At 46.6% G+C, this 20459-nt stretch overlaps 1 protein-coding gene across 1 annotated transcript; it reads right to left on the reverse strand.

Moving 5' to 3' along the window:
• Positions 1-222: 222 nt before the first annotated feature.
• LOC141022733 (uncharacterized) lies at positions 223-1020 on the reverse strand. The gene has a single exon (XM_073498991.1). The coding sequence runs from the start codon at positions 1018-1020 to the stop codon at positions 223-225; it is 798 nt and encodes a 265-aa protein (XP_073355092.1).
• Positions 1021-20459: the final 19439 nt, after the last annotated feature.

Here is a 20459-nt window from a genome sequence, read left to right on the forward strand (position 1 = left end):
GAAACTTAACCATCTTTGATTAACGAGCTAGTCAAGTAGAGGCATACTAGTGACACTATGTTTTTTTTGACTGGGAACTGTAGGGGAAACCCCCACAGCATATCAAAACTTTATTGATAAAAAGAGAGCTAGTACAAGCATAATGGGGGATTACAAGAGGTAATCAAAGTAAGCTAGGGGAAGAAGGAGAACTAACAAGTTAAGAGATACATACTATTGGCCTCAAGGTGGCAGAAATGAAATCCAGCGGAGGAGATCATCTTTGTAGGCAGCTTTCACTCTATATTGCATTAAGCTGATGTCATGGATGAATGCACTTCTCCATTTATTGAATCTAGCTCTCTCATGCCTGAAGACCTTAGCGTTCCTGATGATCCAGATATTCCAGCAAGCAATGAACACCACTTCGGTGAAGAAGGGCTTCCTAAAACTCCTGCTAGCATTAATAACCAAATGAGCCATGGAGTCACCAGATGACCAATCAATTTGCAGATAGTTCCAAACTCGGACACTAAAGTTGCAATTAAAGAATAGATGATCCCTTGTTTCCCTAGTCTGCAAAGGACAAAGGACACAGCTTACTCCATCCTCCAAATGCCAATGCCTCCTATCCACCATGTCCTTGGTGTTCAACCTGTCCATAATAAGCATCCAAGCAAAAACTTTGATTTTCATTGTACAGGAGGACTTCCAGATCCAAGCTGTCAAAGGGTTGAAGGATTCTGATGCAAAAGTATGTGAGTAAAACAACTTTGGTGAGTATCCCTTGGCAGTGCCCTTCCAAAACCAAATATCCTTGGACCCAGGTGTTCTATTGAGGCCACCCAACATGGACTGGAGAGTAGTCAGATCATCAAAAGCCTGGCTGGACAAAGGAAGGTGGAAGTGCTGGAACATATCCTGAGAGTCCAAGAACTCATGAATAGTGATCCAGGGGTCCTTAACATAGGAATAGAGCCTGGGAAATTTGAGTTGAAGGCTAGACACCTGACCATCAAGCTGCAAGTTATCTGACCACATGAGGGCAGTGTCCCCTCCATTAATCTGAACCCAAGCACACTCCCTAAAATGGTGCATGACCTTGCAAATATCCTTCCACCAGAAAGAGCCACAATCAGAAGTTCCTTGGGGGACCCTATTATGATAGTAGGTATCCCAAATTAAAGACACCCAAGAGAGATCCTTTTTAGTAAGAAAGTTATTCGCATGTTTGATCAGAAGTGCAACATTCTGAGAACCAAGGTTAAGAATACCAAGGCCTCCCCTGTTTTTTGGCCTGCAAATAAGGTCCCACGCAGCTAGTGAGGGGGCAGGCTGACCCCTATTCCTCCTCCAGAGGCATTGTCTCTAGATTCTCTCCAATTGTTTTAGAATTCCAGCAGGGACAGCCAAACTGCAAAGGAAGAAAATGGGCATAGAGGACAGGGCAGAGTTAAGAAACTGCAGCCTTTCCCCCTGATTTAAAAAAGATGAACTAGCTGTCATTCTCCTCTCCATGCAATCAACCAATGGCATAAAATCCACCATTTTAGGCCTTGTAGTTCCTACTGGTAACCCAAGGTAGGTAAAAGGCATTTTCCCAATCTGGCATCCAAATGCAGAAGCTAATTCAGTCATGACAGCAGTGTCCACATTGATGGGAATAATAAAGGATTTGTGATAGTTCACATCCAGACCAGTGGACACAGAGAAGACCCTGAGCATATCCTTCAGAGCTATAAGATGGTCCTTGTCCGCAGGCAAGATAATAAGAGTGTCATCAGCATACTGAATCACAGGGTAATCCTGATCATGACAAGGTATAGGTAAGTGAAGAATGCCCCTTCTGAACATGTCATTGATTACAGTCTGCAGGAGATCAGCAGCTAGGACAAAAAGGAGGGGAGACACTGGATCACCCTGTCTGACACCCTTTTTACATCGGAACTTCCTACCAGGAACTCCATTAAGCAGAACAGATGAGGTACCTGTGGATAGAAGTTGCTTCATCCAAAGAATCCACTTCTTATTAAAGCCCTTATATCTCAATATTTGCACAATGGCCTCATGCTCAAGGGAGTCAAAAGCCTTTTCAAAATCCAACTTTAGAATCACAATAGGTCTCTTGGACTGGTGGCACTGGTGTAAATACTCAAAGGTCCACCCAATACAATCTTGAATTGTTCTGCTTTTTATGAAACCATACTGGTTCTTGTGGACACACTGCATAATCACCTCTTGAAACCTATTGGCTGCCATCTTAGACAAGAACTTAAGACCCATTCCTGTTAAAGAGATAGGTCTGAAGTCACCCACCTCTTTAGGGGAGGGCTTCTTAGGCACCAGAGTTATGTATGAGTCATTGATATTTTCCAGATGAGCAGTACCCTCAAAGAAAGCCTGGGCCAGTTCATAAAAATCCTGGGAAATTATGTGCTAGCACCTTTTGAAGAAGAGACCATTAAAACCATCTGGACCTGGAGCTTTATCAACTGGCATATGCTTGACAATCATGTCCATTTCCTCCTTCTCAAAAGGCTTAGTTAGAATATCTAAACCCACAACTGGTTCAATGAGGGAAGAAAGATCAAAACCCATGTTAATTCCCCTGGAAGAACCCATTCTGTTTTTAAAACAATTCCAGATAATATCCTCCATTTGTGAGTGATCAGTCACCAAAGTACCATCAGGCAATTTTAAGCTAGCAATAGAATTCCTTCGATACCTCTCCGTGGCCATAGCATGAAAGAACTTGGTGTTCTCACCACCCACTTTTATGTATCTGATAGTACATCTTTTCCTCCAATAGAGACATTGAAGGTGGAGCAATTTCTCTACATGGTTTTTAACCACTATGCTGAAATTGGATTCATGTCTGTAGAGCGCTCTATATTCCTCAAGCTCATCCAAGAGCAGGATAACATTATTGCATTTAGAAATTAGAGTTTTCAGTTTGGAAATGTTCTTCTGCCATCTCTTGAGACACATTCTCAGGGACTTAAATTTGTTAGCTATCCTAGCAGTAATATGGCCCTTTCTGGATTGTTTCTGCCATGAGGAATCAACACAATCCATAAAACCCTCCAACTCCAACCAATAATTCTCAAACCTAAAGAGATTAGACTTGGGAATAGAAGTTTTGATTGTAACCATACAAGGCACATGGTCAGAAGCAGTTCTGGCAAGAGGTAGCACCTCAGTCATGGGATAGTCAGATATCCAATCAACAGAAGTGAAGAACCAGTCTAGCTGCTCAAGGAGTGGAGTATCCTGCATATTGGACCAAGTGTAGGATCTGCCTTTGATGGGCAGTTCCAAAAGGCCGAGGTGTCCAATAATCTCATTAAAGATGAACATGTCATTCAAATCGCCACCAGGTAGATTTCTGTTATCCACAGAACGCAAGAAATTAAAAGCCCCCAGTATCAGCCAATTCTCATCCACAGGAATGTTCAGGTGATACATCCAGGTTACAAAATTATCCCTAGCTTCCCCCTGACAAGGACCATAAACCACCACAAGTGTCCACCTCTCATTGTTTTGCCTAGAAACAAACTCAATCACCACTGCAAATTGTTGGACTTGCAATAAAGTCCCATCAAATATAGACGAGTTCCAAACAACTAGAATTCCACCAGAGGCCCCCAAAGAAGGAGAGAAAGCAAAGCTGTCAAATCTCTTGAGGCAAAAGCTTTTAATCATTCTGGAATCAAATGAAGCACATTTTGTTTCTTGCAGACAAGCAATAGCACAGTGACTTTCGTCAATCTTTTTTCTAACAGCTCTTTGCCTAGCCTCAGAGTTTAAACCCCTGACAATCCAGCACAGGACATTCCAGTTTCTACAGTGAGTATTCATAAATAAATATCATAAACAAGTCCCCAATCCACATGACACACAATGCCAGATGCCCAAAAGCACATAATAGTTCTGAACCAACATTATTACATATCCAAGGATCTGAAAATGAAAACCAAACGCAGAAAGCAGATTTATGGGCTTGCCAAACCCAGCAGAAGAAGAGCACACTATTCATTGGAGGCTTGATTTGCAGCAGCAGCAGGGTCCACCATAAGTGCATCCTCCATGAGCAGAGTTGCATCAATCTCCAGCTCCTTGCCAATAGCTTGCAGATGACTTATGGGAGTAGGTGGAGGAGCATCTCCAAATGCAGGGTCATCATACATCTCTGCAGAAAGGGGCTTGGCCTTGGGCTTCTTCTTCTTGGGCTGCAGAACCAGCTCATGGAAAGTGGGCTTAAACCCATCACGCTGGGCCGAACTTCTGGTACATCTTCGAACAGATGTTTCAACGAGAGGCGTTGGCGCCAGAGTTTTGCGCGGCCTCCTCGTAGGTACACGCGTAGGAGGAGAAGGGACAATAGGCGCAGCCCTCTTAGCATCATCCACAAATAACGCTCTAGCCACAGGTCGGGCAGGTTCCGGCTCCTTCCATGTCAACAGAGGAAGATCATCTTGCTGGAAAGCAAAGTCCCAGTTTCTCTTGGTCAAAATGGCCGGCGACAGGGGTTTACGCAGCAGAGGTTTTGGCACCTCAAACACCACTGGAGCATTCAGCAGGTTTTCAAACGATCCCTCCATATCATTTCAGGGGGCAGAGGGGGACCAAAGGGGATCTTAACCGCAGGCTGATCCAAAGCTTGGACAACAATGACAGGAGGTTGATAGACCACAATTGCCCAGTTACTAGCATCCTCCAGGTCCGGTGCAATCTCCATCAGATCATTCAGGTTCACAGGTGGAGCCCCATCAATAAGAATGATAGGTGCAGGGGGCACCTGTAGTTGTACATCAGAATTTTGTTGAACCGAACTTGGTTGAGCCGAGGCATTCAACACCATGGATTCTTGATCCTCAACAGCAGGCTCCGCAGCAGGTTCCTCCCAGTTTCCCCAATTGTCCTCATGCACCTCATTATGTGCAGGTTCAGGCGGAGGTGGCGGCACATCGTTCCACCCCAGAGCTGGGAATGGAGGCAGAATAAAAGGTGGCATCTCCGGGAAGGGCACACCAGGCAAGGGATGAGGATTGCCATTGATGGGCATCCAGTCTTCATCTTGGGGCATCTGTTCAGCAAAATTGGCCCCAAGGATAAACAGAGGCGCCGTCCAAGACACCCTGGCACCACCCTAGGCAGCATAATCCATGAACACCACATCTCTTGGCACCAGAATATCTTCTGGAAAGGACGCAAAGACCAAAGTGCGCACAAGGTATGGATCCTCACTAATCCAATGATGAAACTTCCCAAATGTGTTGACCGCTGCCCGAATACTTTCCTCATTGCAAAGATCAAGCAGAATCCCCAAAAACATGAGCAGTCCCTGACGAAAACCCTGAGCACCTCTAAAAGATTCACCCTCATCGTGTTTCATAAAACGAACAAAACGATCATTGCCAAGAGGTTGGGGCGGCATCTGAAGGAGAGAAAATCTGACTGCAGCATCCCGAAGCTCAAAAAGACCCACCGATCTAATCCAAGGCTGAGCAGACCTCACCAACACCCCATGAGCGTGCAGCCATTGAACAACTTCCTCTCTAGCAACACCAATCTGATCGGGAGGAGGGATGGGCATTACCTCAGCTAACATGAACTCCTCATGGCGGCGCACAAGTGGGGTATGTGGCGTCACAAAGGTCCGAGGCAAACGAGCATCACCGCCATCCACAATGTGATGGCCTGCCGGCACATACAGTAAGGGGTCGAGAGGGAAGTTGGCCATCAGAGGGGTACAACCCGGGCTGGAAGCAGACGACGAGTACTCCGGCGGAGGAGGGGTCTCAGGCGGCGCGGTCGAAGGTGTTTTGGGACCAGGACTGATGGAACCGGGCGAAGCAGCTAATGCGGAAGTGCAAGAGGAGTCCAAGTTTGGTAAAAGCTGTGTCAGAGAGATATTCTCGGTGGGAGCTGAGCGATCCTCGGAAGTTGCAACGTTACCGGGTTTCGGTTTCCAAACCAGACCCAAGATCCTTGCAAACTTGTTGCAATCCTTTTTACCATGCCCCACCCGCAGACAAGAGGTACAATGCAGTTTAGACGTGCACGCCGCAGCAAAATGGCCCTTAAACAAGCAAATCTGACACGTTAAAATTTCGTCCACCATACCCGATACCAAGTTATCAAAATCTTCTTCTGCTTGCTGAGAGGAAGGGATAGAAGGCCCAGAAGATAACACCGGCTCAACTTGGACCGTGGAACGTGAAGATGATGGCCCAACATGGGATGGCATGTCCACATTCAGAGAGCCAGAATTTCCGCCCGAGATAGACGGCGACCCATCCGCAGCTGTTGGAAGATCCCTAACCGTCCCAAAAGAAATGGAGGGGGTAGTCGACGTCCACCGGAGTTCAGCCGGTGGCGGGGGATGGATGACCACCCTTTCATGCGCAGAAAGCGTGTACCCCGCATCCTCAACAGTTTGAATGCAATTTTGTGTGGCCGGATAACGATAACCACGACAAGCAGGATAATTCTGGAACTTTGAAAATGAAATCTTCTTGGCAGGGGCATGAGATGATCTTATCGAAGATTTACGTGGTTTGGTGTGCATAGCCAACATGCCAAGGGTAGCTCGACGTTTGGAAGGACTAACAATGACCCACTCAGCATCACATTCCAATTTCCAATGTTTAAACTCACGGCCCCAATTTGGGCCACCATTACCCCAAAGATGAAAGAAACATTTAAAATGATCACAAGAGAAAGAACGGAGCTTGAGAATGATCATAGCCACAGCCTTGCAAGAAACTTGAAAACCAAAAACCTTATCCTTGATCATAAAAACCATGAACTCAATAGCAGAACCTCTGATGGCCGCCTCAAGTGCCGCTGCCACCGAATCCTCAGTCAAACAAAAATCGTGTCGGCCAAAAGAAATTACCATGGTGAAGAAGCCCGTGTCATCCATGGGGTGCACCGGAAAACCCGTAGATTGAAAAACCTTTTCCGCAAAAACCAGACCCTTGGAGAAGTCCAAGCCAAGGGTGGATCCATCAGCAGAACCCATGGAGATGGGTATTAGGACGTAGATCTTAGAGCGCCCGAGAGATCTAATGGAGAGGAAAGGAAATTTGGTGGCTAGGGGAGGAGATCACCGGAGGTGGTGGCGATCGCCGGGGTGGGGGTGGGAGCGCCTATCATCCCACGTTACATAGTGACACTATGTTTGTCTATGTATTCACACATGTACTAAGTTTCCAGTTAATACAATTCTAGCATGAATAATAAACATTTATCATGATATAAGGAAATATAAATAACAACTTTATTATTTCCTCTAGGGCATATTTCCTTCAGTCTCCCACTTGCACTAGAGTCAATAATCTAGTTCACATCGTCATGTGATTTCACAGCAATAGTTCACATATTTATGTGATTAGTTCATATCTCCATGTGACTAACACCCTAAGGGTTTACTAGAGTCAATAATCGAGTTCACATCGCTATGTTATTAACACCCAAAGAGTGATCATGTTTTGCTAGTGAGAGAAGTTTAGTCAACAAGTCTGCCACATTCAGAGCCGTATGTATTTTGCAAGTTTTCTATGTCTACAATGCTCTGCACGGAGCTATTCTAGCTAATCGCTCCCACTTTTAGTATGTATCTAGATTGAGACTTAGATTCATCCAGATCGGTGTCAAAGCTTGCATCGCGTAACTCTTTACGATGAACTCTTTGTCACCTCCATAACCGAGCAATATTTCCTTATTCCACTAAGGATAATTTTGACCGCTGTTCAGTGATCCACTCCTGGATCACTATTGTACCCTCTTGCCAAACTCATGGTGAGGTACACAATAGGTCTGGTACACAGCATAGCATACTTTATAGAACCTATGACTGAGGCATAGGGAATGACTTTTCATTCTCTTTCTATTTTCTGCCGTGGTCAGGTTTTGAGTCTTTACTCAACTTCACACCTTGCAACACAGGCAAGAACTCCTTCTTTGACTGTTCCATTTTGAACTACTTCAAAATCTTGTCAAGGTATATACTCATTGAAAAAATCTTATCAAGCGTCTTGATCTATAGATCTTGATGCTCAATATGTAAGCAGCTTCACCGAGGTCTTTCTTTGAAAAACACATTTCAAACACTCCTTTATGCTTTCCAGAAAATTCTACATCATTTCCGATCAACAATATGTCATTCACATATACTTATCAGAAAGGTTGTAGTGCTCCCACTCACTTTCTTGTAAATACAGGCTTCATCGCAAGTCTGTATAAAACTATATGCTTTGATCAACTCATCAAAGCGTATATTCCAACTTCGAGATGCTTGCACCAGTCCATAGATGGATCGCTGGAGCTTGCACACTTTGTTAGCACCTTTAGGATTGACAAAACCTTCTTGTTGCATCATATACAACTATTCTTTAAGAAATCCATTAAGGAATGTAGTTTTGACATCCATTTGCCATATTTCATAAAATGTGGCAATTGCTAACATGATTCGAACAGACTTAAGCATCGCTACGAGTGAGAAAATCTTATCGTTGTCAACACCTTGAACTTGTCGGAAAAAAATTGCGACAATTCGAGCTTTGTAGATAGTAACACTACTATGAGCGTCCGTCTTCCTCTTGAAGGTCCATTTATTCTCAATGGCTCGCCGATCATCGGGCAAGTCAATCAAAGTCCATACTTTGTTCTCATACATGGATCCCATCTCAGATTTCATGGCTTCAAGCCATTTCGCGGAATCTGGGCTCATCATCACTTCCTCATAGTTCGTAGGTTCATCATGGTCAAGTAACATTACTTCCAAAACAGGATTGTCGTACCACTCTGGTGCAGACCTTACTCTAGTTGACCTACGAGGTTCGGTAGTAACTTGATCTGAAGTTTCATGAGCATCATCATTAGCTTCCTCACTAATTGGTGTAGGCATCACCGGAACTGATTTCTGTGACGAACTACATTCCAACTCGAGAGAAGGTACAATTACCTCATCAAGTTCTACTTTCCTCCCACTCACTTCTTTTGAGAGAAACTCCTTCTCTAGAAAGGATCCATTCTTAGCAACAAAGATCTTGCCTTCGGATCTGTGATAGAAGGTGTACCCAATAGTTTCTTTTGGGTACACTATGAAGACGCACTTCCCCGATTTGGGTTCGAGCTTATTAGGGTGAAGGTTTTTCACATAAGCATCGCAGCCCCAAACTTTAAGAAACGACAGCTTAGGTTTCTTGCCAAACCACAGTTGATACGGTGTCGTCTCAACGGATTTAGATGGTGCCCTATTTAACGTGAATGCAGCTGTCTCTAATGCATAACCCAAAACAATAGTGGTAAATCGGTAAGAGACATCATAGATCGCACCGTATCTAATAAGGTACGGTTACGATGTTTGGACACACCATTACGCTGTGGTGTTCCAGGTGGCGTGAGTTGCGAAACTATTCCACATTGTTTCAAATGAAGATCAAACTCGTAACTCAAATATTCGTCTCCGCGATCAGATCATAGAAACTTTATTTTCTTGTTATGATGATTTTCCACTTCACTCCGAAATTCTTTGAACTTTTCAAATGTTTCAGACTTATGTTTCATCAAGTAGATATACCCATATCTTCTCAAAACATCTGTGAAGGTCAGAAAATAACGATACCCGCCGCGAGCCTCAACACTCATCGGATCGCATACATTAGTATGTATTATTTCCAATAAGTCAGTTGCTCGCTCCATTGTTCCGAAAAACGGAGTCTTAGTCATCTTGCCCATGAGGCATGGTTCGCAAGCATCAAGTGATTCCAAAGTCCCATCAAGATGGAGTTTCTTCATGTGCTTTACACCAATATGACCTAAACGGCAGTGCCACAAATATGTTGCACTATCATTATCAACTTTGCATCTTTTGGCATCAATATTATGAATATGTGTATCACTACGATCGATATTCAATAAACCATTCACCTTGGGTGTATGACCACAGAAGGTTTTATTCATGTAAACAGAATAACAATTATTCTTTGACTTAAATGAATAACCGTATTGCAATAAACATGATCAAATCATATTATGCTCAACGCAAACACCAAATAACATTTATTTTTAGGTTCAACACTAATCCCGAAGGTAAAGGGAGTGTGCGATGGTGATCTTATCAACCTTGGAATCACTTCCAACACACATCGTCACCTAGCCCTCAACTAGTCTGTGTTCATTTTGTAACTTCTGTTTCGAGTTACTAATCTTAGTAACTGAACCAGTATCAAATACCTAGGGGCTACTATGAACACTAGTAAAGTACACATAAATAACATGTATATCATATATACTTTTGTTCACTTTGCCATCCTTCTTATCCGCCAAGTATTTGGGGCAGTTCAGCTTCCAATGACCATTTCCTTTGCAGTAGAAGCACTCAGTTTCAGGCTTGCGTCTAGCTTTGGCTTCTTCATGGGAGTGGCAACTTGTTGCCGTTCTTCTTGAAGTTCCCTTTCTTTCCCTTGCCCTTTTACTTGAAACCAGTGGTCTTGTCAACCATGAACATTTGATGCTTTTCTTGATTTCTACCTTTGTCGATTTCTGCATCAGGAAGAGCTCGGGAATCGTTTTCGTCATCCCTTGCATATTATAGTTCATCAGGAAGTTCCAGTAACTTGATGATAGTGACTAGAGAACTCTGTCAATCACTATTTTATCTGGAAGATTAACTCCCACTTGATTCAAGCGATTATAGTACTCAGACAATCTGAGCACATGCTCACTGGTTGAGCTATTCTCCTCCATCTTGTAGGAAAAGTACTTGTCAAAGGTCTCATACCTCTTGACTTGGGCATGAGTCTGAAATACCAATTTCATCTCTTGGAACATCTTATATGCTCCGTGGTGTTCAAAATGTTTTTGAGGTCCCGGTTCTAAGCCATAAATCATGGTGCACTAAACTATCAAGTAGTCATCATACCGAGCTTGCGAAACGTTCATAACGTCTGCATCTGCTCCTGCAATAGGTCCGTCACCTAGCGGTGCATCAAGGACATAATTCTTCTGTGTAGCAATGAGGATAATCCTCAGATCACGGACCTAGTCCACATCATTGCTACTATCATCTTTAAACATAGTTTTTCTCTAGGAACATATCAAAAATAAATGGGGAGCTACATCGCGAGCTATTGATCTACAACATAGTTATGCAAAATACTATCAGGACTAAGTTCATGATAAATTAAAGTTCAATTAATCATATTACTTAAGAACTCCCACTTAGATAGACATTCCTCTAATCATCTAAGTGATCACGTAATCCATATCAACTAAACCATCACTACAAAAAAAGACACATCCGTGACATTTTGGGCCGAACGAAAAAAATTTCTGTCATACATATGACACTTCTATGACGATAATTGTGACAAAACCCGGTATCATCATAGATGTGGTGGGCTCCTACTTCTATGAAAAAAAATCATGACAGAAAATGGGCTTTTCATCCTGGGCGGGCCGGAGACGCAGCTGCATGACATTCTTTGGGCCGTCCATGACGGAAAAAACCTTGGTAGAAGCGAGGGCGAGGAAAATTTCGGGGAGTTCCCGGTTACGGTGGGAGGTCGGGGGCCGAGCGATGCGCGTTTCTCTCGTACATGTACGCGCGTGTGTGTGAGGCGTTGGCTCTAACTGAACCCGAGCGAGGCGTTGGGCTCTAACTGAACCCGAGTGATTGCACTGCAGGCTACGCGTTACTGAACCCGAGCGATCGATCGATGGCTGTTAACTGAACCCGATCGAGCGATTCCTTCGATACTGCTGCTAACTGAAGCCGATCGATGCTGCCTCTAGATGAACAGTGAGCGTTGCTGGGGGGGGGGGTTGGATGAACAGTTCCCGGTGGGGGTGGATGAACAGGACCCCGTGGTGTTGCCTCTGGATGACCAGGACCCCGATCGATCGAGCTGGTTGGGGCTGGATGAACATGACCCCGTGGAGGGCAGGATGAACAGGACCACCCCGTGGAGGGCAGAATGAACAGTAGACGGTGGAGGGCTGGATGAACAATAGCCCGTGGAGGGGTGGTTGAACAGGAGCCCGTGGAGAGGGCTGGTTGAACAGTAGCCGGTGGAGTAGCGCGTGGTGGAGGCAGGATGAACAGGAGCCCGTGGAGGAACAGTCGCAGGTGGAGGCTGGAGGAGGTCGACGGTGGATGAACAGTAGCCCGTGGAGGCTGGAGGGGGTCGACGGTGGAGATGAACAGTATCCCGTGGAGTCCCGTTTTGCGGTACGCCACACCCCTCCCGATGAACAGGACCCCCGTTTCGACCGTAGCGCTCCAACACAAGTCCGTTTCCTCCGTTTTGCGGTACGCCACACCCCTCCCGATCAACAGGACCCCCGTTTCGACCGTAGGAGGTCCGTTTCCTCCGTTTTGCGGTACGCCAGACCCCTCCCGATGAACAGGATCCCGTTTCAAACATGGCCGGTCGAACACAAGGCCGTTTCCTCCGTTCTGCGGTACGCCAGGCCTCGTTTCCATCGGCTGTTCCGTCCAAGCCCTCCCGATGAACACGACGACGCATTTCGTTCCGGCCCAGCCGGTTGGCTCCCACGCGTTCCGTTGCCTCCCGATGAACACGACGCATTCCGTTGCCTCCCCATGAACACGACGCATTCCGTTGCCTCCCCATGAACACGACGACGACGTTGTTTCTCCGTTCCGACCCAGCCATGTACACGAGCCCTGGCCGTACGTATGCGCGAGTAGGCGTTCGAGACCCCGCCCGTATGTACACATACATGGCCGTATTTTCTTTCTTTCACCCTGGCCGATGTACGTACGTGTACATGCTACGTGCGTGCCTCTACTACGACACGTACACGCCTCTACTACGACACGTGCGCGCCTCTACATCCACAAGTATATATGTACGTACACGTTCGCGACCAGAATGACAACGCCACGTACCCTTCGACTAGGTGGGTCCCGACTGTCAGGCACTTCCTTGCCTGCGGAGATGTAGCTGGTGGGTCCCAGCAGTCAGGGGGGCGAATCGTTTTTTTTTTCCCGGACGCACTTCCTTGCGTGCGAAGATGTCGCTGGTGGGTCCCAGCAGTCAGGGGCAAACGTTTTTTTTTTGTGAAATACGGTGGCCCGTCCGGTGGGTCCCAGCTGTCAGGTGGAGGAATAATTATTTTGCACGTAATAAGGAGGCACTTCCTTGCTGCGGTCGTGGACCCAGCTGTCAGCCTCTCCATGTACAGTCCACGTCCGATGGAAGCCATTCCTTGACCACGTTGACCACGCCGCGCCGAGAGCACCAGGGCGGTGGATTACGGCGAGGCCTAGGAAGGAGACGACGCGGAGCCGGGGAAGACGCGACAGTGGATGCCCACGCGTAGAGGAGTACAAGGGTTTACTGGTTCGCTGCGGTGTGAGGCTGCTGTCGCCGCAGAATAACAGGGGGTGGGGTGAGTAGAGGGATGGCCTGGCCAGCGGTGGGAGTAGTAGGGGCGGTGAGGCCTCCGCCGCATCGCAGCCGGCCAAGGGAGGCAGGAGCACGAGGCACGACCGGCACTGCTTTGTGCGGCTGGAGCAAGAAGACCAGAGGTTGAAGAAGCACTACGGCCGTTGGATGGACATCGTACAGTCACTGGAGCTAGAATCGTGCATATTGACTAAGTTGACAAAGCCCTCCGTCCCCGTCAACTTAGTAGGCCCACAGGTCAGCCTGCCACTCTACTGGGTCCCAGCTAACAGGGGGAGTATTCATTTTTTTGTGCGTAATAAGGAGGCACTTCCTTGCGTGCGAAGATATAGCTGGTGGGTCCGAGCTGTCAGCGGCGGTAACGTTTTTTTCGTGAAATACAGAGGCCCTTTTGGTGGGTCCCTGATGTCAGGTGGAGGAATCATTATTTTGCGCGTAATAAGGAGGCATTTCCTTGCGTGCGGTCGTGGACCCAGTTGTCGGCCTCTCCACGTACAGTCCACTTCAGATGCATGTCGGTCGTTGACCACGTTGACCAGGCCGCGCCGAGAGCACCAGGGTGGTGGACGACGGCGAGGCCTAGGAAGGGAACGGCACGGAGGCAGGGAAGACTCGGCAGTTGTTTCCCACGCGGAGGGGAGTACGACTGTATGAGGGTTTACTGGTTCGTCTGCCGTCGCCGGAGAATAACAGCAGGTGTGGGTGAGTAGAGGGATGGCTAGGGCAGCGATGGGAGTACGGTGGGGCGGTGAGGCCTGCGCGGCAGCACAGCTGGCCACGAGGAGGAGGGAGCAGGCAGTCCCGCCAGCGCTTGTTTGAGCGGCTGGAGCAGGAAGAGCAGAGCTTGTAGAAGCACGACGGCCGTTCGATGGACATCCAACAGTCACTGCTTGTGTGTCAACCTTTTTTTAGGAAAGCCTCAAATCTTTGGAAAACAGCATACAGCCCATCTGCCATTATTTCTAATAATTTACAACCCATTTGCTAATTATTAAGGTTTTTTTGGAGCCCATATTCTTTTTGTTAGCATTACAGCCCATATGGTGGCCACAGTTAAAAAATTATACGAAATTTTGCATATTTCGGTGCAGTCCGAACTGTTTTTAATCCCGAAATTTCGACTCACATTCAAACTGATTTTAAAAATAAATGTATATCAATATAAAATCCAACAAATTCTCCACGCATAAAAATTAATGTAATTTAAAATCTCGAAATGAAAAAAAGATACTCGAAACTAATTGCCGGTTTGATGTGTTTTAAAAATGTACATCCCATTTCTCATTACTGATAGGCCATTTTCTCGGCCAGCCGAATGAAGCTCTCCTCGTCTTGAAAGATTTGCAGCCCAACAGGCCTGACAAAGCGACTTGGCAAATCACAAAAAACTGGGCTGTGGCCATGGACCCAGCTGTCAGCCTCTCCACGTACAGTACTCTTCCGATGGAAGTCGGTCGTTGACCACATTGACCACGCCGTGCCGAGAGCACCAAGGCGGTGGACGACGGCGAGGCCTAGGAAGGGGACAATGCGGCAGTGGATGCCCACACGGAGAGGAGTATGAGGGTTCACTGGTTCGGCTGCGGCGTGAGGCTGCCGTTGCCGCAGAATAACAGGGGGTGTGGGTGAGTAGAGGGATACCCTGGGCCAGCGGTGGGAGTAGTAGGGGGCGGTGAGGCCTCTGTGGCATCACAGCCGGCCACGAGAGGCAGGAGCACGCGGCACGACCGGCGCTGCTTTGGGCGGCTGGAGCAAGAAGACCAGAGGTTGAAGAAGCACTATGGTCGTTGGATGGACATCGTACGGTCACTGGAGCTAGAATCGTTCATATTGACTAAGTTGACAAAGCCCTCCATCCTCATCAACTTAGTAGGCCCACAAGTCAGCCACCCACTATGGTGGGTCCCAGCTAGCAGGGGGTATTCATTTTTTGGTGCGTAATAAGGAGGCACTTCCTTGCGTGCGAAGATATAGCTGGTGGGTCCGACCTGTTAGCGGGGGGAACGTTTTTTTCGCGAAATACAGAAGCCCTTCCCACGTACAGTGCATGTACAGTGCGTAATAAGGAGGAACTTTCCTTCCGTGCGACCATGGATCTCGTGGGTCCCAGTCATCAGGCACTCCACGTATAGTCCTCTTCCAATGACTCTCGATGTTGACCACGCCGCGCCGAGCGCACCGAGGCGGTGGACGACGGCGAGGCCCCAGACTGGAACGACCCGGAGATGGGGAAGACGCGGCAGTGGAGTCGCGGACGGAGAGGAGCGGGAAACTTGACTGGTTCGGGTGCGGGGTGGGCCTACACTCGGCAGAGAATAACAGGAGGTGCGGAGTGGAGGGATGGCCTGGCCGTCGGCGGGGTAGCATTTCGCCGAGGAGCGCAAAACAACGCCGCTGGACGCCGAAGGCTGGAGCAGGCGGTTCCGGCAGCGCTGGGGGAAGAAGACGAGAGATTGAAGAAGAATGCCGGCCGTTGGATGTAAATCCAACGCCTTCTTAGGCTTTGACCTACTGGCCCACATGTCAGCCAGTCCATTTGTTTTTTTAGTCCATTTGGTGGGCTGGGTGAAACAATGATGTAGCATCTATGCAGCCCGTTTAAATCCCATTTGCATTTTTCTCGAAATCCGTGGACTTGCTGGGCTGGGTGAAAATATCATGTTGGGCTAGACGGAGAAATGTTATAAAAACATAAACACATGATTGCACGTCAGTAAAATCTTTGCAAGCTTATGTATGCAATCACTAGGAGTTAACTTGCCAAGTTATATATAAACAATTATTATTATTATTTTGTAAGAACTTTCAACTTACGAAATAAAATATCATTTTAATTTGATGAGTTAATAGTACGCGGGGTATTATTATTTTTTAGGCTAGACGTGGGACAGTTGAGTTGGTTCTAGGGGAAAGTACTGGGAGAAAACTCAGTTTACATCAAAAAAGAAAGTGGGAGAAAATTCAGAGACCTGCTGGGTCCACCTGAGGAGGGGAATATGTTGGGAGGAAGGAGATTCAAAGCACGGCAGCCGAGTGAACTAGTTTTTTTTACGGACAAGTGAACTATTTTACATACATAAGCAAATAGCCACTAAAAAAGCAATCAGGTTAATGGGTTCTTAAAAGTAATATTTTGGACAAAACAGATAATTACGACACATAGGCTAATGCATGAAACACTCAGATGATAAAGGTGCTTATAAACAGATAAAGTACAACATCTAGACCTTCCTGGCACGCTTGATCATGACGTTGCGGCTGTCCGTGTACTCGTCGGTTACGGGAATCAGACACGCCCTCATGTCCAAGATCTGCCTGTACATGTCGTAGCATGCGTATGCGGTCTTGGCCGCGTAGGTTATGTAGGCTAGATTCAGAGGTACCTCCCACGTGTTCATGTCGTCTTCTTTCATGTTGGCGTATCAGGGGTCGATGATGGTCTCAGCGTGGTCAACCACGGAGTCCTTCTCCTGCCCGTTGCTGATGATCTTGTATTGCTTCTGGATGTCGACAAGCTTGTTGCACCAGATGGTCGAATCGTCACGTTCTTCCTTCTCTCCACCGTAGCGAAGGTGCAGTCGGCGCTGCCGATGAAACGGGCGAATGCTCCAGAACCTGGTGCAGCCATAGGACTGAGGCGAGGCAGAGCTTCACCGAGTCCGTATCGTTGGTGTACATCACATTCAACTTGGTGCAGCCATAGGACTGAACGGCGAACTCAAAGGGGAACTCCTTGCTGAAGTCCATATCCAGCAGGCTCACCCCTCGGATCGCCATTGGAGTCTCTTCAAGTGAACGAGTGTAGGCGGCGGCAGCAGTTCGTTTTTCAGCTCTTGGGGAACTGGATTCAACAGTAAGCTGAGTGTGTACAGGCGACAACAGTTACTACCCCTCCCTCGTCCGCTGCACGCCCGGCAGAAGATGCACCCTCGGCCACACGTCGGTTCACGAGCGGGTCTGTATTGGTACTGTAATAACAGGAGTTAGTGGTCACTTTACTTAAATTTAATTAGCTTTAATAGAAATTTATACTTAAAACAAGCAATGCATTCGCTCGTTCTATCAGTACCACAGGATCAACATGCACAACAATTAGAATTATTATTCTCAGGACGCTCACGATCAGCACATTTGTCGCACTTTCACAAAGATAATACTACCAAGTTTGAACTGTTTGTTATGGTTGTTGTCCTCTGCATCATCATGCCGTGTTTCCCAGCTTGCAAGATTCAGAACCAACAAATAAGATCCAAATAATAAGTACAACAAAGATGCCTACACATCTCATTGATTCCCAGCTTGCAAGATTCAGAACCAACAAATAAGATCCAAATAATAAGTACAACAAAGATGCCTACACATCTCATTGATTCCCAGCTTGCAAGATTCAGAACCAACAAATAAGATTCAAATAATAAGTACAACAAAGATGCCTACACATCTCACTGATTCCCAGCTTGCAAGATTCAGAACCAACCCACTAGAGCCTTTTGATAAAGTGAATATCGGGATTAAATCCATCTTGGCTAGCCATGTCATACAATCGAAGAACTTGGCGAATGCTCTTGACCGTCACAACATCTGTAGTTGAGTATTCCTGTTTGCACAACGCAGATAATAAAGAGCATGATTACTATAATAGTGGCACTAGTGGAAGTCAACCTGCAGCTCCACTCGATGATTCAATTCATGCCACTTTTTCTGCAGTTCGCCTGAAATGAAGCAAAGATTGCATCATTCAGCTACGGCTCATCTTGCAAAGGCTAATAAAATGTTGCACGAGATTACCAGCAGAATTTGACGGAGATTTTGGAAACTCCAATCACCAATTTGTGCAGTTCCACCAAAATTGAGAGATGTTGCCCATGTAACATTTTAGTTGAACTGCACAAGACACTCATTCCAAAAAAGTGTTTTGTGCAGTTCACCAAAAGGTCACAATAGCAACAAGGTGAAATGGATATCCCTATCTGCACAAAAAGATAGAAAGTAAACAGTTGCTGGTCAATAAGAATATACGAAACATATACAAAATGAAAAGAAGCATCTTAATTATGTTCATGGCAATCACACAAGGACAGTAGAAATTTTAAAACGTCAGCAATGCTTCATGTTACCAGAAGCATTACGATCAACAATGAGATTCCTCAAATATGGGATTACTTTAATGGTGGCATTGCTTGTTTACCAGACACAGTCAACAGCAGCTAAAGAGTTGGTTTAAGGGCATGGGACCGTGGGGACACCAGGACACTCAGCAGCGTAAAGGAGCAACTTACTTATCATACCGGGGAAAACTGCAGGAGTGCCATTTGTAACACAGTTTAATTGCATCTTATCACTGGAGGCATTAGATTAACAATAACACTGGTTAGACATGTCCCTAAGGTAACAGTGTGATCGCTTCATTTTACATGCGCCCTTACATTAACAACAGCAAAAGGTTGGTATAAGGACATGCGACAGTGGACGCATCAGCACAATGTACCTACAAGGAGGCATAAAGTGGTGATGCCGAGTTTGTTCATGCTATGTGAGGGCAGCAAACCTAATCCTGGAGACCTTGTACTATGTGAGGGCAGCAAATCTAATCCTGGAGACCTTTTACTATGTGAGGGCAGCAAATCTAATCCTGGAGACCTTTTACTATGTGAGGGCAGCAAATCTAATCCTGGAGACCTTTTACTATGTGAGGGCAGCAATTCTAATCCTACGACCTTTTACTATGTGAGGGCAGCAAATCTAATGCTGAGACCTTTTACTATGTGAGGGCAGCAAATCTAATCCTGGAGACCTTTTACTATGTGATGGCAGCAAATCTAATACTGGACATACTCTGTTGACTTGTCCACCAGCCACCACTTTCTATCCTTTTTTCAACCAATAATAGATCTGTTCCTTATCCAGTTTGTACTGCGTTTTCCCATTATTTCCCTTCTCAACCAAGAGACCGGTTGGGTATCCGGTCTCTACTACTTTCACCATATTATTTCCTCTTTGAATAAAGTCCTAGATTCATGCTACAACTTTCCCCCCTTCTTCGTTGTTTGAACAAAGCCCTAGATTCAAATGCATGAAGTAGCTTTACCTCTAATAATACTAAAAATTTAGGTGGCTTTGGAAGAGCTGATGGGAGTAGAAAAAGATGCACATGCAGACACGTGGGGAGCTGGGGCAGTAGAGCAAGGCCGCTTTCGAAGAACTTATACCTGAGGGTCGCCGGGATGTCGGCGGCGGCAGGTCGGATCTACGCACAATACGGCAGGGAGGAAGAAGGGTCGGAGGACCTCCCGAGCCGGCGCTGTGTCAGAGAGAACGGCACGGGCAGAGGATCGGGCCCCTCCAGCAGCTGTGGGTTTCCTCCCTCGCCGGCGATGACCACGTGAACGATGCACCTTTTAGTCCTCTACACACACCGGGCGAAGGGATCCGGCCGGATCTGTGACCAGCGGTGAGCAGAGAGAAAATGTCGCTACCGCTGTCTTGTTTATATCTGGAGAGGATGAGAGAATGAAGAGAGCAACCCTAGTAAAGCAAGCGCTCAGGCCCCTGCGTCCATATATAGTGGAGTGATTATCTTTTTTCTCTCCACAACAAGCATTTCAATTTGTGTACGTGGCATTAAAGAAAAGAAACTCTCTATTTAAGGTGACTACTGTACGACTCCTACTTACTACTAGTAGTACTACAGTATTGTTCACTTGTGCTCCCCGCCCCTCCATTCATTGAACAACCCCACGGGTGAATAAACATACAGTAAGTACTGTATTTATATAGAACGAACAAGCTCGAACTATTTTCGCGTAGTTAAAAGTTGAGGGCGGGGCTTTTCCCGGGCAGTACGCGCGGTAGTTTTCGGGTAGGCGGTTTGACAGAGAGGCGAGGATGGTGAGCGAGTGGGGTTGTGCAATTTGACGGCGCGTTACTGCTGGAAAGACTTGTGATATGACCACTCACTATAGTCATGAATTACTGGCGCTCCGACCGGGGTGATGCCCCCCTTCCGTTCCGCGCTCTAATCTGGTGCATGACACG

This window comes from Aegilops tauschii, chromosome 5, assembly GCF_002575655.3.
Source record: "Aegilops tauschii subsp. strangulata cultivar AL8/78 chromosome 5, Aet v6.0, whole genome shotgun sequence".
NCBI lineage: Eukaryota > Viridiplantae > Streptophyta > Magnoliopsida > Poales > Poaceae > Aegilops > Aegilops tauschii.